Source organism: Corvus hawaiiensis, chromosome 6 (assembly GCF_020740725.1).
Source record: "Corvus hawaiiensis isolate bCorHaw1 chromosome 6, bCorHaw1.pri.cur, whole genome shotgun sequence".
Classification (NCBI taxonomy): domain Eukaryota; kingdom Metazoa; phylum Chordata; class Aves; order Passeriformes; family Corvidae; genus Corvus; species Corvus hawaiiensis.
Window position 1 is genome coordinate 64,637,848 of NC_063218.1, and position 20,796 is coordinate 64,658,643.

General features: G+C 55.8%; 1 protein-coding gene across 1 annotated transcript in view; it reads left to right on the forward strand.

Annotated features, from left to right (window-relative positions):
* KDM2A (lysine demethylase 2A) overlaps positions 1-20,796 on the forward strand; it is a 33,889-nt gene that overhangs the window by 8,989 nt on the left and 4,104 nt on the right. The window contains exons 4-18 of the mRNA XM_048306617.1: positions 5,873-6,011; positions 6,616-6,694; positions 7,881-7,927; positions 8,042-8,220; positions 8,982-9,088; positions 9,407-9,500; positions 9,960-10,113; positions 10,824-10,939; positions 11,052-11,178; positions 11,981-12,402; positions 17,089-17,172; positions 18,791-19,057; positions 19,179-19,310; positions 19,389-19,478; positions 20,081-20,793. Of these exons, the coding sequence (XP_048162574.1) occupies positions 5,873-6,011; positions 6,616-6,694; positions 7,881-7,927; positions 8,042-8,220; positions 8,982-9,088; positions 9,407-9,500; positions 9,960-10,113; positions 10,824-10,939; positions 11,052-11,178; positions 11,981-12,402; positions 17,089-17,172; positions 18,791-19,057; positions 19,179-19,310; positions 19,389-19,478; positions 20,081-20,793 (2,750 nt within the window). The remainder of the gene's footprint in view (positions 1-5,872; positions 6,012-6,615; positions 6,695-7,880; positions 7,928-8,041; positions 8,221-8,981; positions 9,089-9,406; positions 9,501-9,959; positions 10,114-10,823; positions 10,940-11,051; positions 11,179-11,980; positions 12,403-17,088; positions 17,173-18,790; positions 19,058-19,178; positions 19,311-19,388; positions 19,479-20,080; positions 20,794-20,796) is intronic.

A 20,796-nucleotide genomic window follows, 5' to 3' on the forward strand; every position in this document is an offset into this window, starting at 1 on the left:
AAAGCCCGTTGGGACAGTGGCTGTGAGTGACAGAGGCTGCAGGTGACTGGAGTGAGGAGCCGTATCCCTTTGTAGGAGCAGCACTTCCTTTTTGGGACTGCTGCCAGGGCTGCCCATCTGTGATCTGATCTAGCATGTTCCTCTGCCTCGTGGTTTCGCTGCTGTGGCTGGTCAGTGTGTGGTTTGGGAGCAGCTGTGGAGCTTTCCTTGCCCCTCCGTGCTCCCTCCCCACTTGCCTTGCTCCAATTCCCCAATTACTCCTCATGTACGTTCAATTTTGTAACCCAAAAGTGCAAACCAAAGCGTTCTCCCCGGTCATTCTGAAATGCTGCCAGCCTTGCTCGTGATAGGAATTCCTCCTGGAGCTGAGAAGCCTGGAAAGGCTCCAGTTTTGTGTAGATCCTGTTTGCTCCTCAGCCTGGTGCTTTGAGTCTGTCTTTGTCCAGGGATGTGCCACCTGGGATACGCCCATTCCGCACTCCAGGTTTTGAGAGAAATGGGAGGTGGTGAGGGGCATTAAACCTGAGCTAAACTCGGTGGTTCCTCTTGTCCTGGATCTCTTGAGGGGTTTGTGCCTGTTCTTCAGATCCTATGGTTCAAATATGGTGCCTCCCATATTTGGGGGAGCAGGAAGTCCAGGATTGAAGGTGGGAGAGGCACAGAGGGCAGGAACCTGCTGCCTCTGTGCTGTGCTTGTGCTCCAGAGCTTAGAGCCCAGCCCAGGAGCCAAAGTGGGAGGTGCAGGCTTGGAGAGGAGAGGGATATAGAAAGGAAAAGCTCTTGTGCTTAAGATAAGCAGTGACCTGGCAGGCTGCTGATTGGGTGTCATATCTTGGTGCCTTGGTTCTTCACACTCTATCTGGAAACACTGGCAAGGGAGGATCTTCCCTGCACTGGCACCTGCTGTGCCCTGGGTCTGTCTCATCACAGCCTTGCTGCTTCCCTGCTTGTCCATCTTCCTGTCAGGCTGCCTTGTGCCTTCCTGGAGAAATGGAGCCCTTTCCCACTGCTAGAATTGCTGGGGATTCTCAGCACAAGGTCTCAGAGGCAGAATTCTGGACTTGCCTCAGGCACTCGCTTGAGATCAGGACACTCATCAAGAGATTTGAGTGTTGCAGGTCTGGATTTATCTAGGCAAGAGCCACAGTTGTTTGCTGTAAAAATATGTGAGAAGTTAAATTCCTTAACTGAGGAGAGTTGAGCTGGTCGATTTATTATCAATTTGGGTGCTTTTCAGCAGAGTAAACCTGCAAAGGGATGGGGGTGAGGAAGAAAAGCACTGCTAAGTCCCACTGTTCTATGGATATGCTGGGAGCCAGGGAGAAGTTAAAACCTGCAACAAGGGGAGTTTGGGGTTGGAAATGGGAAATGCATTCTTCATGTCAAAGGAATAAAGGAGGGTTGTGGCAGGCTTCACATGGGCAAGCTGCTCTGGAAAGACAGCAAGCACAGGGAGAGGAAAAGCAAGGGGGGTGCTCTGGTCTCCTAGGGGGAAGGAGCTGTGGCACAGCAGGAAGAGGTTCCTGGCGACTGGGAGATGGAGCTGAGGGAGGGGATGGCAGCAGACAGGACAGGAAGTGACTAAAATACTGTGGTGTGTGTTGGTTTCACTCTCTAAATACATGAGGCTCTTTCAGCGAAAGGACGGCTTGTTCTTTTTTTCAAATGTGACCTTGTACTCGTTCTTCCCTCAAAAAAACCTCACAGGAGAGGAGTTTTCTGGCTCTCTTCAGCTGACTGTCAGCTCCTTTGCTGTTAGAGGGGAGCTGTGCTCCATGGAGGCAGCACTTGCTGATGGAAAGATGTTTCCAAGGAAGGGTTTTGGAGACTGCTGCTGTGGAGTTTCATGAGGTGCTTTCCGTGGAATTCTTGGGCAAAGGAGACTGCAAGTGAAAGGATCAGAATAGAAGGGATAGCTGTCAGCAGGATTAATATTCATGCTTCCTATTTCCTCCATTAATTGAATGGTACCCAGGAGGGTCAGAAAGGAATGGTGAAGGATAGCTATCTTAGGTGGGAATTGCTGGCTGCCTGGTCTTGGAGGATGAATAAACTGCTTTTATCTTGACCCTGCCTGACACTGAGAGAAAGGCTTTGGACCACTTGTCAGTTCTTCCTTAGTAAAACTCTCAGCAGGATGAAAAATGCCTGAATCCTAAGAGAAAGCTGGGAAACCAAAGTGATATTTAAATATTGCTGCTTAATGCTGAGGTTGTCTGACAGATAATGTAAAGTGCCTGACTCTGTCCCTTGCTTCACTGGAGCTGAACTTCACCCAGAACATTGTCACAGGTGGAGGCTTTGGGGACATCTGCTGATCTCCTTTTGGGAAGCTGCGTGTCCCTGGCTGAACCGGTTGATACTGGAAGGGCTCCCAAATAGTGGAGTCACTCCCAGGAAGCAGCAGTTCTAATCTAAGAGTCCACGACTGTGAGTTGCTGGTGTTCTGTGTAGGAAAGTCCTGGGAAGGCATACTCAGCCAAGCCCCATCCCTGGCACAGGCTGTGGGACAAAGGTAGGCAGCTCTTCCCAGGAAGAGGTCCGACTTGGTGCTGTCAGAAGGATTTGCACAGCTCTGTGTGTGTAATAATGGGCAGGTGAGGTTGGTGTTAGCCCATCATGGCTTTGCAGGTGTCAGCTGTAGCCAATTATCTATCCAGGCAGCAATTCCCTGTGTAGCCTATCACAGAAGAAAGGGGGTCTTGGAGCACCCACCGAGCACATCTGTCCTCATACAGAGACCCAGTCTGGGGACATGGGGTCTGTGGTTTGTGTCACTGTGCTGTGAGGAAGCTGCAGACTCCAGGAGGGGAAAGCTCCCACAGATGCTGCCTCTCCCATAACGTATGCCTGGAAGCACAGAAGCCTTTCCTTCCTCCTGCCTGCTCTGGGGCCCTGAAATACTGTTTTTCCCCACCCTGCCAAGACAACAATGGCATGAAAGCAGTGTGGCCCCGGCTGGGTCTGATGGGATGGGAGCTGCTTGCATTGTGCTTTTGGGTCCTCAGCCACGGCTGGGATCCCACTCTCCTCCATGCTGGGCCAATGAGGAGGCCAGATTCTTCCCTGCCCACGGGAACAGGCGAAGCTGATCCGCCTGAGAGCTGGAGAGGGTTTGTGGCTGATGCTTTGCCGATGACAGAGCAATAGACTTTGGAATTTGCTTTGCTGGAGGACACAATCCCCTTCCTTCTGTGTTTTGCATCCCTGTTTCCTCATTGCAAAGGGATTCAAGTTGAAGGTGTTCCTGCCTGTTTCCTGGTGTTTGCACTTCTGTGGTGTGGCTGCCTTATCGTGGAGTGGTTTGGGTGGAAGGTTCCAACCTGTTTGCTTTGGAGGCTGTGCTGTGAAGGAGACCTGGGAAAAGAGTCGGAACAGTTCCCTGGTCCCACAGTGCATCTCCAGCATCCACCCATGGCACCAGGAGGATCCGGATCAGGCCCGGCCACGTGGTCACATTTCTGTTGAAAGAGCTGCTCTACACAATCCAGAGCCTGGCTTGGTGCCACTTCCAGAAGGACAGACAATGCCTGGTCATCGTGTCTGTGGCTGGAGCTGCCACATATCCCAAGGTTCATCCTCAAATGGGGCTCACCTGAGTTCCAGCCCAGTGCAGTAACTCTTACTCCTAGTTAAGTGTAGCCAAGGGAGTCGAATATAAGCTATTAAGGGATTGGTTTGGACATAGCCTCTTTTTGCCAGAATTTCCATGCCTAGCCTTTTCCCCCCAAAAGATGAGGTTTTGAATCCAGCAAAGGCAAAAGAGCTGCTTTTCCCCCTAAAAGTGAGTGTCTGGAGTAAGGGAACAGGTCAAAAAGCAGCCTGGTGCTGCACTGAGCCACCACCCAGCAGATCCCAAAACAGGTGAGAGCATGGACTGCCGAATCCTCCTCTTCGTTGTGCACATCCTCTGATTAATGACAGGGAGCTGCCTGCTGGGATCTGTAGCCCTGGACTTGCCTCCCATTGGGAAAAGTGAAACGTTGGTCACGCTGGAGGGTGATTCACATCCTTGCCTGGCATAGGTGTGCCTTGAACTTCCCTGGTGTGGTTTAGTAAGGAATAGCATGAAATGGGCCTTTCCCCAAAATGCTGAGTTCTTCAGGAAAAGCTGAGCATGAGGTTGGCTCATTGTCCCTAAATCCTGCACAGGGCAGGGCCCTCTCTGCTCTGTGCCCTCATTTTAAAGCTGAGTACCACGCAGGCTTCATGGATTCCGTGATTTTTAAGGAAAAGTGCTTCATAAGGTGGGCTAATCATCCATTATAACACAGTCATAACACCTCTACATCACTAACTTAAAGTTCTGATGCATCCCCTTGGAAGAGCCAGTCTCAGTTTAAAGGCAGAGGGAGCGTTTGGGAGTTCCTGTTTTTGGTGTGTGCAGCCCAGCCCTAGCAGTGTGAAATTCCAAGTGTTCCCAAGGAATGGGTGCTTCTGTTGCTGCCACTCCCATAGGTCTGTGTTTTTTAAATGCGTTTTCCTGCCTTTATACAAATATCTCTGTAAAAAGCTGTAAGTAAAGTGAGGTTTTGTGTTGTTAAAAACGGGGAATGCCCACTCATCTTTAGTGGATGGCTTAAGACAAAGGACAGCAGCCCTTTTACAGATTGTTTAATTGTCCGGGCCATTGGACAGACCCTTGTCACAGGATCCTGAGGACTCTTCCTGAAAGTGCCCCATTCAGGAACAGCTGATTGTTCCTGCCTGGCTGATGAGGTGTTTGTATCCCTGTTGTTCAGGTTTTTGGGAAGAGAGTTGGAAAGCTGAGCACAGTCAATGAACTGTTAACAATAGGTGAGTGACTCTGTCTTTATGACAGGGGAACTCCTTGAGCATCCATCAGCCTGCTTGAAACTGGGAGTTAAAATTAAGTGTTGGAGGGGGTGGGGGAAAAGCCTTTTTGTGTGTATGTGTGTCCCTATGTGCTCCTGCACTGGTTCATCTAATTAATTTTAAAATTTTATTTAAAGCAGTGCTTCTGTATGAGGGAGTCATTCCTCTTTCTCCAGTGAGGTCATCACAGGCTGGTTCTGGTGGTGTTGCTGGAGATGTGACACTGCCCCTCCGTGCTGCAGGCAGGTGCCAGCAGCTGTGTCACCTGCTGCCCCATCCTGTCCCTGGCTGTCTGCTGGCCCAGCAGTTGGTGTGCACGCTTGATAATGGGAACATCCCTAATTAGGGGAAGGCAGCTTGGCTAATTCAGCAGTTTGCCTTTTATCTGAGGGGATTTAGGGAACATTCCCACGCAGGGCTCTGCTCTCTGGCCAGGTGGCCAACAGCTGGGGACAGTAATTTCTTCCAGATCCAGCAGTGCCAGAAGAGGATGTCTGTCAGGAATCCCTGTACAGATGTGCTTACGAGACCCTCTTAGAAAAGTGTTTCTTCCCCTCTGCTATTCCTCCCCACACAAACAAGGGAATAAATCACCTTTTTTGTACAGGCACAGCCAAACTTGAGAATCCTTATTTTATCACTGGTGTTCTGGCAGAGATTTAAATTCACAAGTGTCTTTACCTCCAGTGCAGCAAAACACTGATGCAGTCGTAAAAGTGGGTAACTGATTCTTTGTTCTTTGTCTCAGTTACACTAAACTCTCTCCCTTCCTCCCTCCCCTCCTCCTGTATTTCCGTGTTGGAATTCATTAGGAGTGATTATCTGTCTCCCATACAGGCCAATTAGCAGAAATCTGGATGGAGGAGGGGCAAAGCTGATGTTTCAGTGGTGTGTTTTGGGTTCAGGACAGACCTAGGCTGCCCTAGAGGCCGTGGCTGCGCTGTGCTAGGTTGGGATGAGGCTCTGGTTGTTCGCCCTGGTCCATAACTTCCCTTCCTGGTCCACAACTCTTCCCTTCCTGTCGTTCTCCCCTCAGCGTGGCACGATGAGGCGGCGTTACGAGGATGACGGCATCTCCGATGATGAGATCGAAGGGAAGAGGACGTTTGACCTCGAGGAAAAGCTGTCCACCAACAAGTTCAACTCCACCTTCGTGGTCTTCATGGAAGGCAAAGGTTTGTCTTGGGACTCGTGGTCCCAGGGAGCACGTGTGGGGAATGGCGTGGAAGCTGCTCGCTCCAGAGAGCACGGAGCCGGTCTGCAGCTTGCTGGGACACGTGGCAGCCAGGGATGGGAGGGTTTGCCTGGGTCAGCACCTGTAATTGCAGCCACATGTCTACCAGATCCTTAATTCAGGGGCTGTGTGGGATGTCTCCCCTTCCTTTCACCACGCACACGGCTCTGTGGGATGGCTTTTCATCGCACAGCCCCTCATGAGGATTTAACGGGAGGGAGGAGCGCTTCTTCAAGGCGTCTCTTGCTTGGCTCTGAGCTTCCTAGGGAAGTGAACACCAGAATCCAGGCTGTTCACCTGTCAGGAGCAGCCTGTTGGAGCAAACTCCCCCCTCCTTAGGGGAACTGTCTGAGGCTTGTCAGGAGCACACACTGTGCTGCCTCTCAGAACTGCTGCAAAGGAGTTCCAGGATTTCTGAAGGAGTAGAACAGTGAGGAGCAGGGTTGGCCTAGAGATCTCCAGATATCCTTTTTAACCTCAGTGTGTCTATGATCCTCTGACGGAGTTTCTCCTAAACCTTCCCTCTTCTTGTCTCCCCACACCAGACTTCACAGTTGAGTACATCCAGCGGGGTGGCCTGAGGGACCCGCTCATCTTCAGGAGCTCGGACGGCCTGGGGATAAAGTAAGTGCTGGGAGCACAGAGTGGTGGGTGACTCTGGCCCAATTCCTTCATCTCTCCTCACCGTGTGGGATCTGATCCTGGCTCTGCCAAGCTTGTTTGACTGTGTCGTGTCCGTGCTGTTCTTTATGTGCAGTGAGCAGAGAGAAATATCTTCCAGCTCGGTTATCCTGTTCTTCCTAGTCTGTTTGGACTGAAAAATGAGAGGACTGAATTGGCTGTAGGTGATCAGAATTCCACCAAATGTCTGAAAAGTCCCAGTGCAGCTCTGATGCAACATCTGGCTGGGTTTCTTTCCTAGTAACATAGGCATCTATTGCCAGAGAGTCGAACAATTTGTAGTATTTCTGGCATTTTCCAGAATTCCAACCTGATTTTTTGAACTTCTAAACTGTTCTCTTGCTACAGTACATCCACTGAGGTTTGCAGCTCTTAAGTGTAAGCTGGGTTCAGTGGTTTTTGGGGTTCATACAAAGATTAGAGGAGTAAATGACCCCTCACAAACTTTCAGAGCCAGTACCAGCAGCACTGCTCCGAACCCCCTCAGCTGGCTGTGAATGGATGGGTGACATCTCATCCAGTGCAGGATGTTCTGTGCTGGGGTGAATTGGGTAGGAAGTCGTGCCAGGCTCAGTTTTAACTGCTGGGTGACTTGGGAGGGCAGAGATTTGATACTGGGCATTACAGTGTGGCTGAAACTGGATTTCTCCTGAGCTTTTGGGTACTTCTCTGGGTCAAGAGCTGCTCGAATGGCTGCCAGCCTGCTCCGCCTGTGACAGCAGTGTTTGTACAGAGAAGGGTGCCAGTACAAACATTGGAGTGGTTCTGCTGTGTCAGTGGAATATACTGCGTGTCCTGCTCCGGCCATGCCTTTGGATTGGGATAACTCACATGAGCAGCCTTTAAAACGAGAGCTGGGATTGCTTAGTTCAAGGCCTGCTGGCTCCTTTGCCAGAAGTTGCTGTACAACAGCTCTGGAGATGGTACATCCTATTCCCAAGTCAGCTTCCCGAGCCAGAAGCTTGTCCTAGTGTTTCACCCCAGTCCTGTGCCCCCAGAGATCCCGTTCCACGGCCTTCTCCAACAACAAAGCAGCAGAGATGAATCTGCAGAGTGCCAATTCCTGGGTCACAGGGTGTGCAGCCACAAGCACTTGATGGTTTCTTTTAGCCAGATGTTTGTCCCACAGGATGCCGGATCCAGACTTCAGCGTGAACGATGTGCGGCTGTGTGTGGGTAAGTGTCCAGAGCCACCCTGCACTTGCTTGGGTGGTTGGGGTCCTTGAGGATCTCACCTCCTGGAGCCCGTGGTGCCCAGGGACAGTTGCAGTGACGTGGCTGTCGTGGCAGGGAGCCGACGGATGGTGGATGTGATGGATGTGAACACGCAGCGGGACATCGAGATGTCCATGGCGCAGTGGGCGCGCTACTACGAAACGCCGGAGGAGGAGCGCGAGAAACTCTACAACGTCATCAGCCTGGAGTTCAGCCACACCAAACTGGAGAACCTGGTGCAGAGACCTGCTACGGTGAGCAGGGCTCTTCCTTCTGCAGGGATCTGCTTTCCCTGGAGCTCTGGAGGCGAGGTGCAGCCTGGCACTGGGATGTGGTAAAAGAGGGGCTGCCTGCAACACATGTGGGCTCAGCAGGGATGTCAGTCTGGAAGCTGCTGGAGCTGATCTCCCAGTCAGGCTGTGGTGACCATGGCCAAGTCCCTGGCATGTCACTCTGCAGAGAGATGGCCTGTTCATTGGCTGTCAGCAGTTAGAAACATGGAAGTCTGAACTCTGCACAGTGTGGCAGGGAGGGTTCCTGATGGAAGGTGCTGAAATCTCTGAGGGCAGAGGAGGCCAAGACTAGAAGAGGTGTGCTGGAAGAGGGGCAGGAGGCTGTTTTGTGGTGGGAAAACGAGCTGTCGGAGGTGGGATGGATGGGATGAACATCCTGAACTCCCTCTGCAGTCAGCAGAGGGGAAGTGGCAGCTGTGTAGGGCCAGTCACTTCTCTCTGTTGACTGCAGAGGGAACCTGGGCTTCCCTGGCTCTCCTGAAGCTTAGGGAGTTGAATCCCAGCCTAGGAGATGCTGTCTGGCATATTTATTTATGGAAGCCCAGTGCTGGCATCAGAGCAATCTGGTTATAAGTATTTAATGTGTGGGACTGCCCCAGTGGCACTGGGAAATTTTCTGGGTGTGGGGAAGGAGCAAAAAGGGATTTGCCAGCCTGGGGGGAGCAAAAGGCTTTACCGTGCCACTTTTTTCTCTGCTCACGTCTCCCACCTCTCTGCTGTAGGTGGATTTGATTGACTGGGTTGATAACATGTGGCCCAGGCACCTGAAGGAAAGTCAGACAGAGTCTACCAATGCCATCCTGGAGATGCAGTATCCAAAGGTGCAGAAGTAAGTGACTTCCTGAGCTGTGGCAGGCAGCAAACAATCTCTTGCAGGAAAACTGCCCAAGGGGAGTAGCAGTTTGTACCAAGGGGAAGGGGGAGGAACAATGTCCCTGTTTATTTTGGTGGGTGACACTTGTAAAGCCACTGCAGTCAGTTATTCAGTCCCCTTTAGCTGTGTGGAAGGGGGGTTGTGTAGCTTGTGGCACTGCTCTGAGCCATTGGCTTGGGTTTGGGGGGCCCATTCCCTTGGAATGTGCTATGTCTGCTCCAAAACGTGAATCACCACTCATTTTCACCTTCTCCTCATGTTGTTTTCCACCAGATACTGTCTGATGAGTGTCAAGGGCTGTTACACAGATTTCCACGTGGACTTTGGTGGCACTTCTGTGTGGTACCACATCCACCGAGGGGGAAAGGTAGGACAGTCCCTATTGGGACAGCTACAGGTGCTTTAGGAGAGTGGCTGTTGGTCTGTTTTTGTGTAAATCCTTGAGGATGCAGGTCCCAGACAGCAAACTGAAGGCTTTCCACCCTTTTTGCATGGAGCCAGACAGGTGCCAATCCATAGTTCGGGTGTAGCTCTAACATGGTAAATGTAACTCAGGTGAATCCCCTTGTCACTCTGGTGGCTTTCCTGGGCTCTGTATCTCTTGACACTGACGTCCATCATACCCTAAAAAGCATCCCAAGCTCAGGCTACCCATAGCACTCAGTGTTAGGCTGAGAAAGGCCTTGCTTGTCCTCTCAAGGGGGGCAGGTGCCCAAGTCATTTTCCTTGGACGTTCTCAGGGAGAGGAAAAGATTCAGATGTTGGGAAGAAGCCATCACTGTTCATTATGTGATGACTTACATAAGCATGTTGTCTTCATTTGCAGATCTTCTGGCTGATCCCTCCCACACCCCAGAACCTGGAGCTCTATGAAAACTGGCTTCTCTCAGGGAAGCAGGGAGACATTTTCCTTGGGGACAGAGTGTCAGAGTGCCAGCGCATCGAGCTCAAGCAGGGCTACACATTTGTCATCCCCTCAGGTACACCTAGGGTGGGCAGGGGCATCCTGGCCTTGGCCAGGGTTGTGGCAACACTGAAACTCCTGGGACACGGGCAGGGTTTAGCTCCTTCGTGAGTCACTGAGAGAGGGAGATGTGATGTGGCTCTGTCCTCTCGCTTGCCACCTCCCAAAACATGCCTGTGATGGCACTGTGGATCCAGCCCGTGCTAGGAAAGCTGTGGCTGGCTCACATCACATTTGATTAGTTATTAAAGGAGGCTTTCCCAGATCCTGTCATGTTGACACATGGAATAGTGTAGGCTGAGGACAGGCTGGCCCAAGGCAGCTCCTCAGCGTCCTGGGTGTCTTGTGACACCAATTCAGAGCTGTGGCTTACAGCAGGACCAGGAACAGAAAACACCAGGGATTGCACAACTCACTCATTTGAGTCCTGTTATCACAACTGACACCTCTTTTGAACTGAGTGGCTTTGCCTTAAGGAAACCCATGCTGGAATTCCCCAGATGTTGGACTTGGCTGGATATGCTTAGCCTTGGAGATAAGGGCTGGAACTTGAATTATTTTGATGGTGTTTTAAGTGTTGGAACAGACTTTGGAAGACTGTTTCCCTTGGTGCTGGTGTTCTTAGGCCTAACACAATTAGGAAACAATCTAGGATGACAGCAGGGTGACAAAAAACTATGCAAGGTGAATCAGGAGGATTCTTCCAACTCTACTTTCTCTCCCAAGGTTGGATCCACGCTGTGTACACTCCCATGGACACGCTGGTTTTTGGGGGCAATTTCTTACACAGCTTCAACATCCCTATGCAGCTCCGGATCTACAGCATCGAGGACCGCACGCGGGTGAGGACCTGTGGGAGAGCCGTGCTGGACACCGGCCCAGACCTGGTGTGGCATCTGAGAGCAGCAACAGCAGGGAAGGAGGCCTGACAGATCCTCTTGCCTGTTTTTGCAGGTCCCAAATAAGTTTCGCTATCCCTTCTATTACGAGATGTGTTGGTACGTGCTGGAGCGCTACGTGTACTGCATCACCAGCCGCTCCCACCTGACCAAGGACTTCCAGAAGGAATCCCTCAGCATGGGTAAGTCCAGCCCTTAGTCCTTCCTCACCCCGATCCAAGTGGCTTCTTCCACCCTCCTGCTGGGGCACTGGCTCAGCAGCGTGGCAGGCAGGGGAGGGCTCTGTGGGGTTTTTTTGAGCATGAAGTCACAACCAGCCAGACTTCTGCTTTCTCCTCTGGCCCTGCAGCAGCCCAGGTTCCTCACATCTGTGAAACCAGCACACCACCAGTTCAAAGCCTTGCATGGAAGAGGTCGGGGGAAGTTGCAGTGGCCACCCCGGTGCTGTGGGCAGGAATTCTCTCTGGCTGGCCAGGGCCTTCTGCACACAGAGTTTAAAGGGCTGACAAAATTACTTGCAAGGGCTCAGCAACCTCATGGTTGTGAGTGAGTCCACATCCTCTTTCTCACATGGTGAAGGCAACATCAAGGTCCTGAGCCCTCAGCTGGGGATCCCAAGCCCCTCCAAAGCAAAAGGAGGTTGGACAGGGCTTTCTCTGAGCAACATGATGTCATGAAAGATGTCCAGGCCCATGGCTCTGGGGTTGGACTGGATGGACTTTAAAGGTCCCTTCTGACCCAATTCCATGAAGTTCAGTCTAGGGCATTTGCTGTTTCTTCCTCTGGGACATTTTTCCGTATCTGGTGCCTTGCATTCCCACAGACAAACCAGGAATGGGAAGGGCTTTTAGCTGTTCTTTTCCAGCTTCTCTCTTCCTTTCACCTCATACATATCTGTTGCTCCAGCATCTCTGGTGACTGGGGGGTCCCCCTACACAGTGAACACCTCCTGTGATTGCTCTCCCTGTTTCTCCATTGTGGCAGATATGGAGCTGAGCTCCTCGGACTCGGTGAACATGGAAGAGGAGGAGGAGGAGGAGGATGATGAGGACGCAGCAGGGAAGGAATCCCGGCGCCCCGTGACCAGGAGGTCCATTCTCACCAGCCCCATCGCCAACGGTGCCAACGTGGACTATGACGAACTGGGCAGGAGCTGCCGGAGCAGCCTGCCGGGGCTCAAGAAGACCCCATCCATAGACTCTTCCGACTCCAGCCGGGGCTCCCAAAACGGCCAGGCTTGGGACCCGAGTGGGGGCAGCCCCCGCAAGAGCAGGAAGGTGCACCTGACCCAGTTTGAGCTGGAGGGGCTGCGCTGCCTCGTGGACAAGCTGGAGTCACTCCCTCTGCACAAGAAGTGCGTTCCCACCGGCATCGAGGACGAGGACGCCCTCATCGCTGACGTCAAGGTAGGCCTGAGCCGAGTGCAGGGCACTTCCCGTGGGGAAACTGGGCTTTGTCCTCACCCTGCCCCTGTCCTGGGGCAGGATTGGTGTCCTCCTCTTCCTCTGCATGAGGCTGATGTTACACCTGAGGGACAGCCCTGGGATTCGGGGTTGGGAAAGGAGGAGGGTGGCTGGGCCCTGGCTGGGTCCCTCACGGCTGTCAGTGGCAGGAGTGCTCTTTGCTGATGCCGTTCACTTCAGTTTTGGCTGTGGACTTTGTGACAGTTGGAACCTTTTCCTTGCCCCAGGTGGATTTGGCTTTGTTCCTTTGAGTTGTTTGCCCAGGGTGTGACCTGGAGTTATGAGAGTCAGTTATTTTGGGCTGCTGAGGGTTGTTTGGGTTTTATTTCCCTTCATCTGTTGAGATGACCCAATGAGCTTTGGTGTTTTAGCTGCTTCAGCACTGAAGTGGGAATATCAGCTTCACTCTATTCCCCAGAGATTCATTCTAGTCCCTAAAAGGTTACCTTCTGCTCCCCTCCTTGCTGTTGGTGATCTGTACAGCTGCTTGCCTGTACCAAAGCTGCCATTCAGACACAGCCATGTGTGTGTCCTTGTCTTTGCCATTGTTTTTATTTCCAAGTGCTGTTCCCTGGGTGTTTTTTGTGGCGTGTTCAGGTAAATCCAGAGCTCTGCTGTGTTTGGAGCAGAGGGTGCAGCTCTGGGGTCCCAGGGTCTTGGCTGGAAGAGTCTAGGTGCTGTTAGGGACTGCATTTCTGGTTTCCTGTGGCTTTTTGGGTGCCCTGTGCATGCTGTGACCTTCAAGAATGTGACATATGTATTTCTGAGTCCTGTGTGATGCTCTGGAGGAACCTGAGCTGTGGGCTCTGTGTTTCACCTCGGGACTCACAAAAGCAGGTTGGTGTCGGATGTTTCGAAGGTTGTTGGTGTTCAGTTGGAGTTTGAGACCTGATCATAGAATTTGTTAATGTATTGGAGGTAGTAAAGGTGTGCCTGTGGTTTTGGTGTGACCCGCCCGCCCCTGTGTCCAATTGCACCTCGCAGATGAGCTGCAGGTGATAGCCCTTGTGGTCCCAGACAACTTCCCTAAGGATTTGCTCCTTAAAGCTGGCTGTCATTGGAGGTTCAGAAGTATCCTGAGCTGCAGCATTCCATCCCTCAGGACTGGCATCCTCAAGGCATGAAGATCCTTAGTCACCAGCCTGCAGTGGCTGGAGAAAGTGGAACAAGTTTGTCCAACCACGGCAAACCTCTACTTTCAAAACCTATTTTCCATAGGAGGTGATGGAAGTGGCCAGTAGAGGTTGGCTCGTAAAGCCTGGGAATCACTAAGACATTTCTAGCTGGAACTTTCCACTGGGGCCACCCATCTGCAGCAGGTGCTGTTGTCCTTGTGTCACCAGGTCCATGATGGAGCTGGGATCTGGCCAAGCTGGGAAAGCCCCACTTTGGTCTGTGCTCCCCACAGTCAGGACGTGGCGTTTTCTCGTCCAGACTTGTGGATGAGAAAACGCCACCACCTCGATCTGCTCATCCAGTGCCACCCTCTGCTATCCAGTGTCCTCAGACACACCAGGAGCAGGAAAATTCTGCCTTTTCCCCCAGCCTCTTGTGTGGTGATCAGGATTTCAGGGTGTCTGTCTGTTGGGTCATGTGGAGAAATATGTATCCTGTCACGAGTTCAGCCTGGAGCATCATGTGGTGGGACGTGACACTTTGGATGGGACCCTTTGGATGTGACCGTGTTGTGCTTCCAGCTCTGTGGCAGGAATTGTCTGAAAATCCTGAGCATGGTGGGGGTCACTGGAAGGATTAATGACAAAGAGCGAATTTCTGAGAGGTCCTTTTGTCTTTTGACTGCTTCCATCCATCCCTTCCAACCCCTCTGTGGTGTGCTGGTTTCCATGACTGGATTTGACAGGAGGAGGATGGTGATGAGGCAGCTTACAGCAGGTCTAAAGCCAGACCCCCATGGCCTGGCATAAACAGGTTCTATCTGGGCTCTGCATGGAGCTGTTGGAGCACCAAGGATTGTAGAAACAGGAGAAGGCTCTCCCAGAAGTGCTGATCCTGTGCCCAGGACCTCCTCTCAAAACCTCTGGTGTGGCATTGCCCACATACCTGACTGGGCAATGGGCAGAGAGAATTTGGTGTGGAATATGGGGATTGTATCTTCAGGGATGGGTGAGGAAGTTCGGGGTGGCCTGTGAGCTGTGCCAGGAAGGTCTCCCATGGTGGGGTGGCAGCACTGGTCACGCTCCTGCCTGTGGGTCGAAGAGAGCCCGTGCCAGGGGCCCGAGGGTGTCCCTGGTGGCACAGTTGGTGACAGTCCCGGGTGACAGTCCCGAGCCAGGTCGGCATGCGACTGGCTTCCTGGGAACACAGAGCTGTAGTTGCCTGCAGATGCTTTGGGTGCATCCGAAGTGGGAGCAGCCGCTGCTCCCTTGTGCTGTTTGGCTTTATTTCAGGAGTTTCCTCCATTTTAATTGCGGTGTGTAGCTGGGGGGCGTCTCAGGGGGCTGGGGCTGCTTGGGGGACACCTTGATCACCCGGTATGGATCTGTCCCCCTCTAGCGGTTCGGTCCCCGGTGTCTTTGGGAATGTGGCTGCTCCCAAACTTGGCTGGCGGGATGTTTGTCCCTCCAGCTCGGGAGGGTGGGGGGTGTGCAGACTGTGGAGGGAGCTGCAAGGGGGATGACCCTTGCCTACATTCCAAAGCCCCGCTCGCTCCAGCGGGGTCTCCCAGATCCCAAATCCGCCTCGGAGCAGACAAAAGAAAGGCGCCGAGGAGGCTGGGCCTGAGCGGGACGGGGTAAGGGCTCTCGGCCACGCTCTGCCCGGCCCCGGGGAGCCCGGCCCCGGCTTCTCGGATTGCGGCGGCGGAGGGGAGGGAGGGATCCCGGGGAGGCCGGTGGGCAGCGCCGCCCGGACCCTGCGCCAATCCCCGCCGTCCCGGCCCCTCCCGGCGCTGCAGCAGCGCGGCTCTGCCCTCCGCTCCCTCGCTCCCTTTTTCTCTTCTGCCATCTTCCCGTTGCAAAGCATTGCTGGGAACCGCATGTGGGTGACGCAGCAGCATTGTCTCCGGCTCAGGAAGCTGCCGCCGCCGCTGCCCAAGGGCTCGGGAGGAGCACGCGGCCGCCGGTGCGGCTGCCGGGGGCGGGGAGGAGCCGGGGGCGCTCGGGGCGGGGGGCGCAGCTGCTCCCGCAGCCATGTCCCCGAACACCGGGGATCCGGCCGGGGTCTGAGCCAGCCCCCGGAGGTGTCCGGGGAGAGGGGAGGGAGCCCCAGCCCTCGCAGTGCGGGCACCGAAACAAAGAGGGCTCGGCAAACTTCACCCCAGAGTCTCGGCAGCTCCAGAGGCGCAAGGTCAGGCAGCTGGCAATGCTCGTGGCGTGGGGAGGGGACGCGGGGACGCTCCGGTCCCGAACGGGGTGGGAGGGAACCGCGGGGGGACCCGTGCCTCCCTGGACGGGTCCCTGGCCGGTGCTTGGGCTCACCTCTCCCTTCCCCGTCCCCGGGGCGCGCTCGCCGGCACCGCTGCCGGGGCGCTCCGGCCGCGTGCTCGCAGGGTCCCCTCCGCCGCGTCCCCCCGGCCACAGCGCCACGGGGCACAGGGGACTCTCGCCCACCCCGGCTCCGAGCCAGATGCAGCCGCAGGACCCGGGAGCCCCCGCAGTCCCTCGGCTCGCTGGCGGGGAGCGTGCCTGAGCCGCTGCCACCCCCGCCCCGTCCCCGGTGCCACGGGCAGGGGGACGCTGCAGTCCCACGGATGTCCGTGTGGGAGCTCCGAGCCCTGACCTTTCCCTCGGCGTGTGCTCGTGGGGAGGCGGAAGGTCTGAAGGCGGCACGCTGCGCTGCCGGGGAGCCCAGGGGAGGCTGCGGCTTCCTGTCTCCCCAGACGCCCTGAAAACCGGGCGGGGGACACTCCGGGCACCCCCTGCCCTGGCCCTGCCTGGCAGCGGGAAGCACCGCCCGCCGGGATGCCGGCAGGAGGCTCCTGCCTGCGTAACCATGGCAACGTCAAGTAAATAAAGCACCTTTGCAACCGGCAAATTCGGTGGGGAATGGATGTGGGGAGGGGGCTGCGCTGGAGGGGGCTGAAAGGACCAGGGTGAGGGTGGGAGCCCCATGCACTGGGAGCGAGGGGCTGTCGCGCCGGAGGGCAGCGTGCCAGTCCGGTCGGTGCTGAGGGATCTCTCCCTCAAAGTCAAAGCCAAACCCCGAGGCAGTGCGGGGGAGCAGCTCTCGGCTACCAGCAGCTTGTGCCAGGCCACAGAGGGGGTGCTGGGGCACCACATCCTGCTGCTGCACCCTCCGGGCTGCCCCGTGCCTGGGGTGCAGCTGGGGGGGCAATGCTGGTGAATCCTCCCCCCAAAATCCCCCCAGACTGCTGAATCTTGGTGCTCTCCCCTTCTACCACCGCCCAGCGCAGGGCCTCGGGGCTGAAATGCAGTTGATGAAAGCACTGGTGCAGATCGACTCGACAGAGCTTGTCTGTCTCATGTGGGGAGGAGGGATGGTTGCTGGCGGGTGTGGGGAGAGGAGGGCTCCTTCCCAGCCGCCTTTGAAGCATGCTGGCCTTGGCATCTGGTCGGAGCCTGCCTCGCTGGCGGGAGCCGTGTTTCCCTCTGCTCACACCTGTGCTTTTTGTCTCTCTGCTCTGTTCCCCCCCTCCTCTCTCTCCATTAGCTGCTGTTGGAAGAATACGCAAACAGCGACCCTAAACTGGCACTTACAGGCGTCCCCATCGTCCAGTGGCCCAAGAGAGATAAGGTAGGAGCTGTGAGGAGGGGATCCAGACGGGTGTCACGTGTTGAGTCGTTTCCCAGGCCTGGGGTGTGGTGGCACCGCTTCCATACCCGCCTCGGGAGCAGTGCCAGGGTGGGACACAGGGTGCAGCCACCTCCACGGCACCGCGGGCAAACCCGGAGGTCTCCCACCGTGCCGGTTATCCCAGCTCAGCTGATGGGTGGTAACCGGATCAGCGCCAGCTGCTCTGTATTCTCCAGCCCTTTGGTTGCCCTTGGAGAACGTGGAACCTTGTTGTGGGAGGAAGGGGTGATCCTGCTCTCCCAGCAGCTCTCTGGATTGATAAGGGAGGCCTGGATGGCCTGAGGAATGTTGCGTGTCAGGGAAGGTCTCGCTGTGGCAGAGGTGGGTGAGGTGTGAATGAGGTGTGGGGCAGTCCAGCCCCTCGCTGTGAGGTGTCCCTTGTGTCTCTGTCCCTGTGCTGTAGGATTGGGTCTTGGAACCCCAAGCAAGGTGGCTCTCTCCTGGGAGTCTCTGCCTGTGGATAGCAGCCAGCTGTTCAGCAGTGGGACCTTTCCATGCATCCCTGCTCTTCCCTGTCCAGCTGTGCTCATAGCCCAGGGTGCACAGCTGGGCTGCAGCCTGGGCTGAGCTGGCTGGGCAGATGGAGGCACGGAGCAGCCGGACTTCCCCTCCGCAGGCTGCCTTCCTGTGGCCTGCCAGGATGGCTCCCAGAGGTCACTGCTTCCTTCCTGCCAGGAGATGGGCTCACAGGCAGGCTATGGGAAGAGCAGGACCCCATCACACTGGGAAGGATGGGTAACACCCATTTGGGAGTCTGGAGACAAATGAGCCTCTCAGATTGCCCTTTGGAGGTGCCCGTCTCTGCTCGCCTGCCCTACCCAGGGGATCCGCGTGATCCTTGTGCAGCACAAGCATCTTGGGCAGCTTTTCTGAGAGACATGACCTGGGGATGTCTGCATGCTTTGGGTGCAGCAGTCTGAGGCTTGGCACATCCGCAGCCTTGTGCTGGGGCTTTTGGGAGCCTGCCCTTCCCCAAACCCATCAGCTGCGGTGCGCATCCCAGCACGGCCAATCCCAGGAGGATGCTGCAGCCAGCAGATTTCCTGTAAGGGCTGATGGGATGTAGGGTGACAGCTGGAGAGCTGTGCTGTCCTACCTGCACTGTAAACAAGGAGGGTGTGGGTGTTCCCAGTGTGCCTCGAGCTTGAGAAAGAGTGGCCTGAGCTGGGTTCTGTCCCCTTGAGCAGCTGGCAGGGTGACACAGAGAGGACAGCCATGGTGGACCTTGCCTCAGAAGGAAAGGGTGGCTGTTGTTGGAGCACCACGACACTTTTGGGACTCAGCAGCCTTTTTCAGACCCATTTGAGCCCTGACTGGGGATGGGGGGAGGAAGGGGAGCTCTTGGTGTGGGGTGGTGTGAGGGGTTAGGGAGTGTGCTCCAGAGCTGCCAGGTCAGCGCCTATCCAGGCGCGTTGGCTGCGGAGCGCTGAGGGAGCAGAGCTGTTCTCAGGCACGTTATCCAAAATCAGTGCCAGATCTGGGGATCAGAGCCTTCCAGATCCCAGCAGAACGCAGCACTTCCCTCCCTTCACCCCATTCCCTCTCTCCCTGTTGGCAGCTAAAGCTCCAGGCCCGGCTGCGGGTGCGCCTGCCCACCATCCCCATCACCAAGCCGCACACCATGAAGCCAACGCCGCGCCCGACTCCCGTCAGGTCCACGGTGTCTCCCATCGTGTCAGGCGCCCGGCGGAGGCGGGTGCGGTGCCGGAAATGCAAGGCCTGCATGCAGGGCGAGTGTGGCATGTGCCACTACTGCAGGGACATGAAGAAGTTCGGCGGGCCCGGCCGCATGAAGCAGTCCTGCGTCCTCCGGCAGTGCTTGGCGGTGAGTCCAAGTTGGATTCCTGGGGGATAGCTGGTTGCTTCTCCACAGTTCAGGTAGTAGGGAAGGAAAGGGGGAAGGCTGTCCCACCTCACCCTGGTTTCAGCCCTGCTTTCCCTTGTAGCCCAGGCTGCCTCACTCGGTCACGTGTGCACTTTGCGGGGAGGTGGATCAGAACGAGGACTCGCAGGACTTTGAGAAGAAGCTCATGGAGTGCTGTATCTGCAATGAGATCGTTCACCCCGGCTGTCTGCAGGTGAGCAGGGCACATGCTGGGCAAAGGGGGGCTCTGCTGTGGGGCTGGGCTGCTGTTGACCCCCTCCTCTCGTTGCAGATGGATGGGGAAGGGCTGCTCAATGATGAGCTCCCCAACTGCTGGGAGTGCCCCAAGTGCTACCAGGGTGACGATGCAGAGAAGGGCCAGGTAAGGAGCTGTGCTGTGGCGAGGCAGGATCTGCGTCCTCCACCCCTCCCACAGCATCCTGCCAGGGATGTGTTCAGCCAGCATGGGCTGGAGTTGGGCAGCAACCAGTGAGAATGAGGACCATGAGGGTGCAGCGCCTGGGGGCCTGGGCACATCCTGCTGCAATGTGATCCTGAGATATTCCACTGTAAGAGACACTGGACTGTTAGGCACAGAGTGGAAGCCACCCCCAACCTCAAGGGGCACCCCTTTTGAGAAGGGGGAAGGAAAATGTTTGTTGCTGGTGTGGGTGGACCAGAGGTACTTAGATGAGCTGTTAGGAGGAAATTACTGTGAGGGTGGTGAGGCCCGGGCACAGGTTGCCCAGCAAAGCTGTGGATGCCCCATCCCTGAAGTGTCCAAGGCCAGGTTGGATGGGGCTTGGAGCAACCTGGGATAGCGGAAGGTGTCCCTAAGTTCTAACCCAAACCGTTCTGTGATTCTACCTGGGCACTGCTGGTGCAGGTCCTGCTAGCACTGTTGTGTTTCTCCGGGGAAGAGGAGAGGGGAAAAGCCTTCTCCAGGCCCCATTCCCGTTAACCAGCCTCACTGCTTCCCCGCAGAAGCGGAAGGTGGAGGAGAGCGACGAAGACACGGCGCAAGCCAAGGTGCTGCGGCCCCTGCGGAGCTGCGAGGAGCCCCTGACCCCCCCGCCCAACTCGCCCACCCCGATGCTGCAGCTGATCCACGACCCCGCGTCCCCCCGCGGGGTGGTGACGCGCTCGTCCCCGGGGGCCGGGCCCAGCGACCACCACAGCGCCAGCCGGGACGAGCGCTTCAAGCGCCGGCAGCTGCTGCGGCTCCAGGCCACAGAGAGGACCATGGTGCGGGAGAAGGAGAACAACCCCAGCGGCAAGAAGGAGCTGTCAGAGGTGGAGAAAGCCAAGCTGCACGGCTCCTACCTCACCGTGACGCTCCAGCGCCCCACCAAAGATGTCCACGGCACTTCGATCGTCCCCAAGCTCCAAGCCATCACGGCCTCCTCGGCCAACCTGCAGCACTCGCCGCGCGTGGTCGTGCGCCACGCGCCCGCCAGGATGCCCCTGCGGAGCGGGGGCGATGAGGAGGCGGCCGCCGAGGAAGAGGAGGAGGAAGAAGAGGAGGAGGACGAGAACGCGGAGGAGGGGGGGGCGGCCCGGCTGAACGGGCGTGGGGGCCGGGCGCAGGAGGGCGAGGAGAGCTGCGTCCAGCGCGAGGTCTGGATGTCCGTGTTCCGCTACCTCACCCGCAGGGAGCTTTGCGAGTGCATGCGGGTGTGCAAGACCTGGTACAAGTGGTG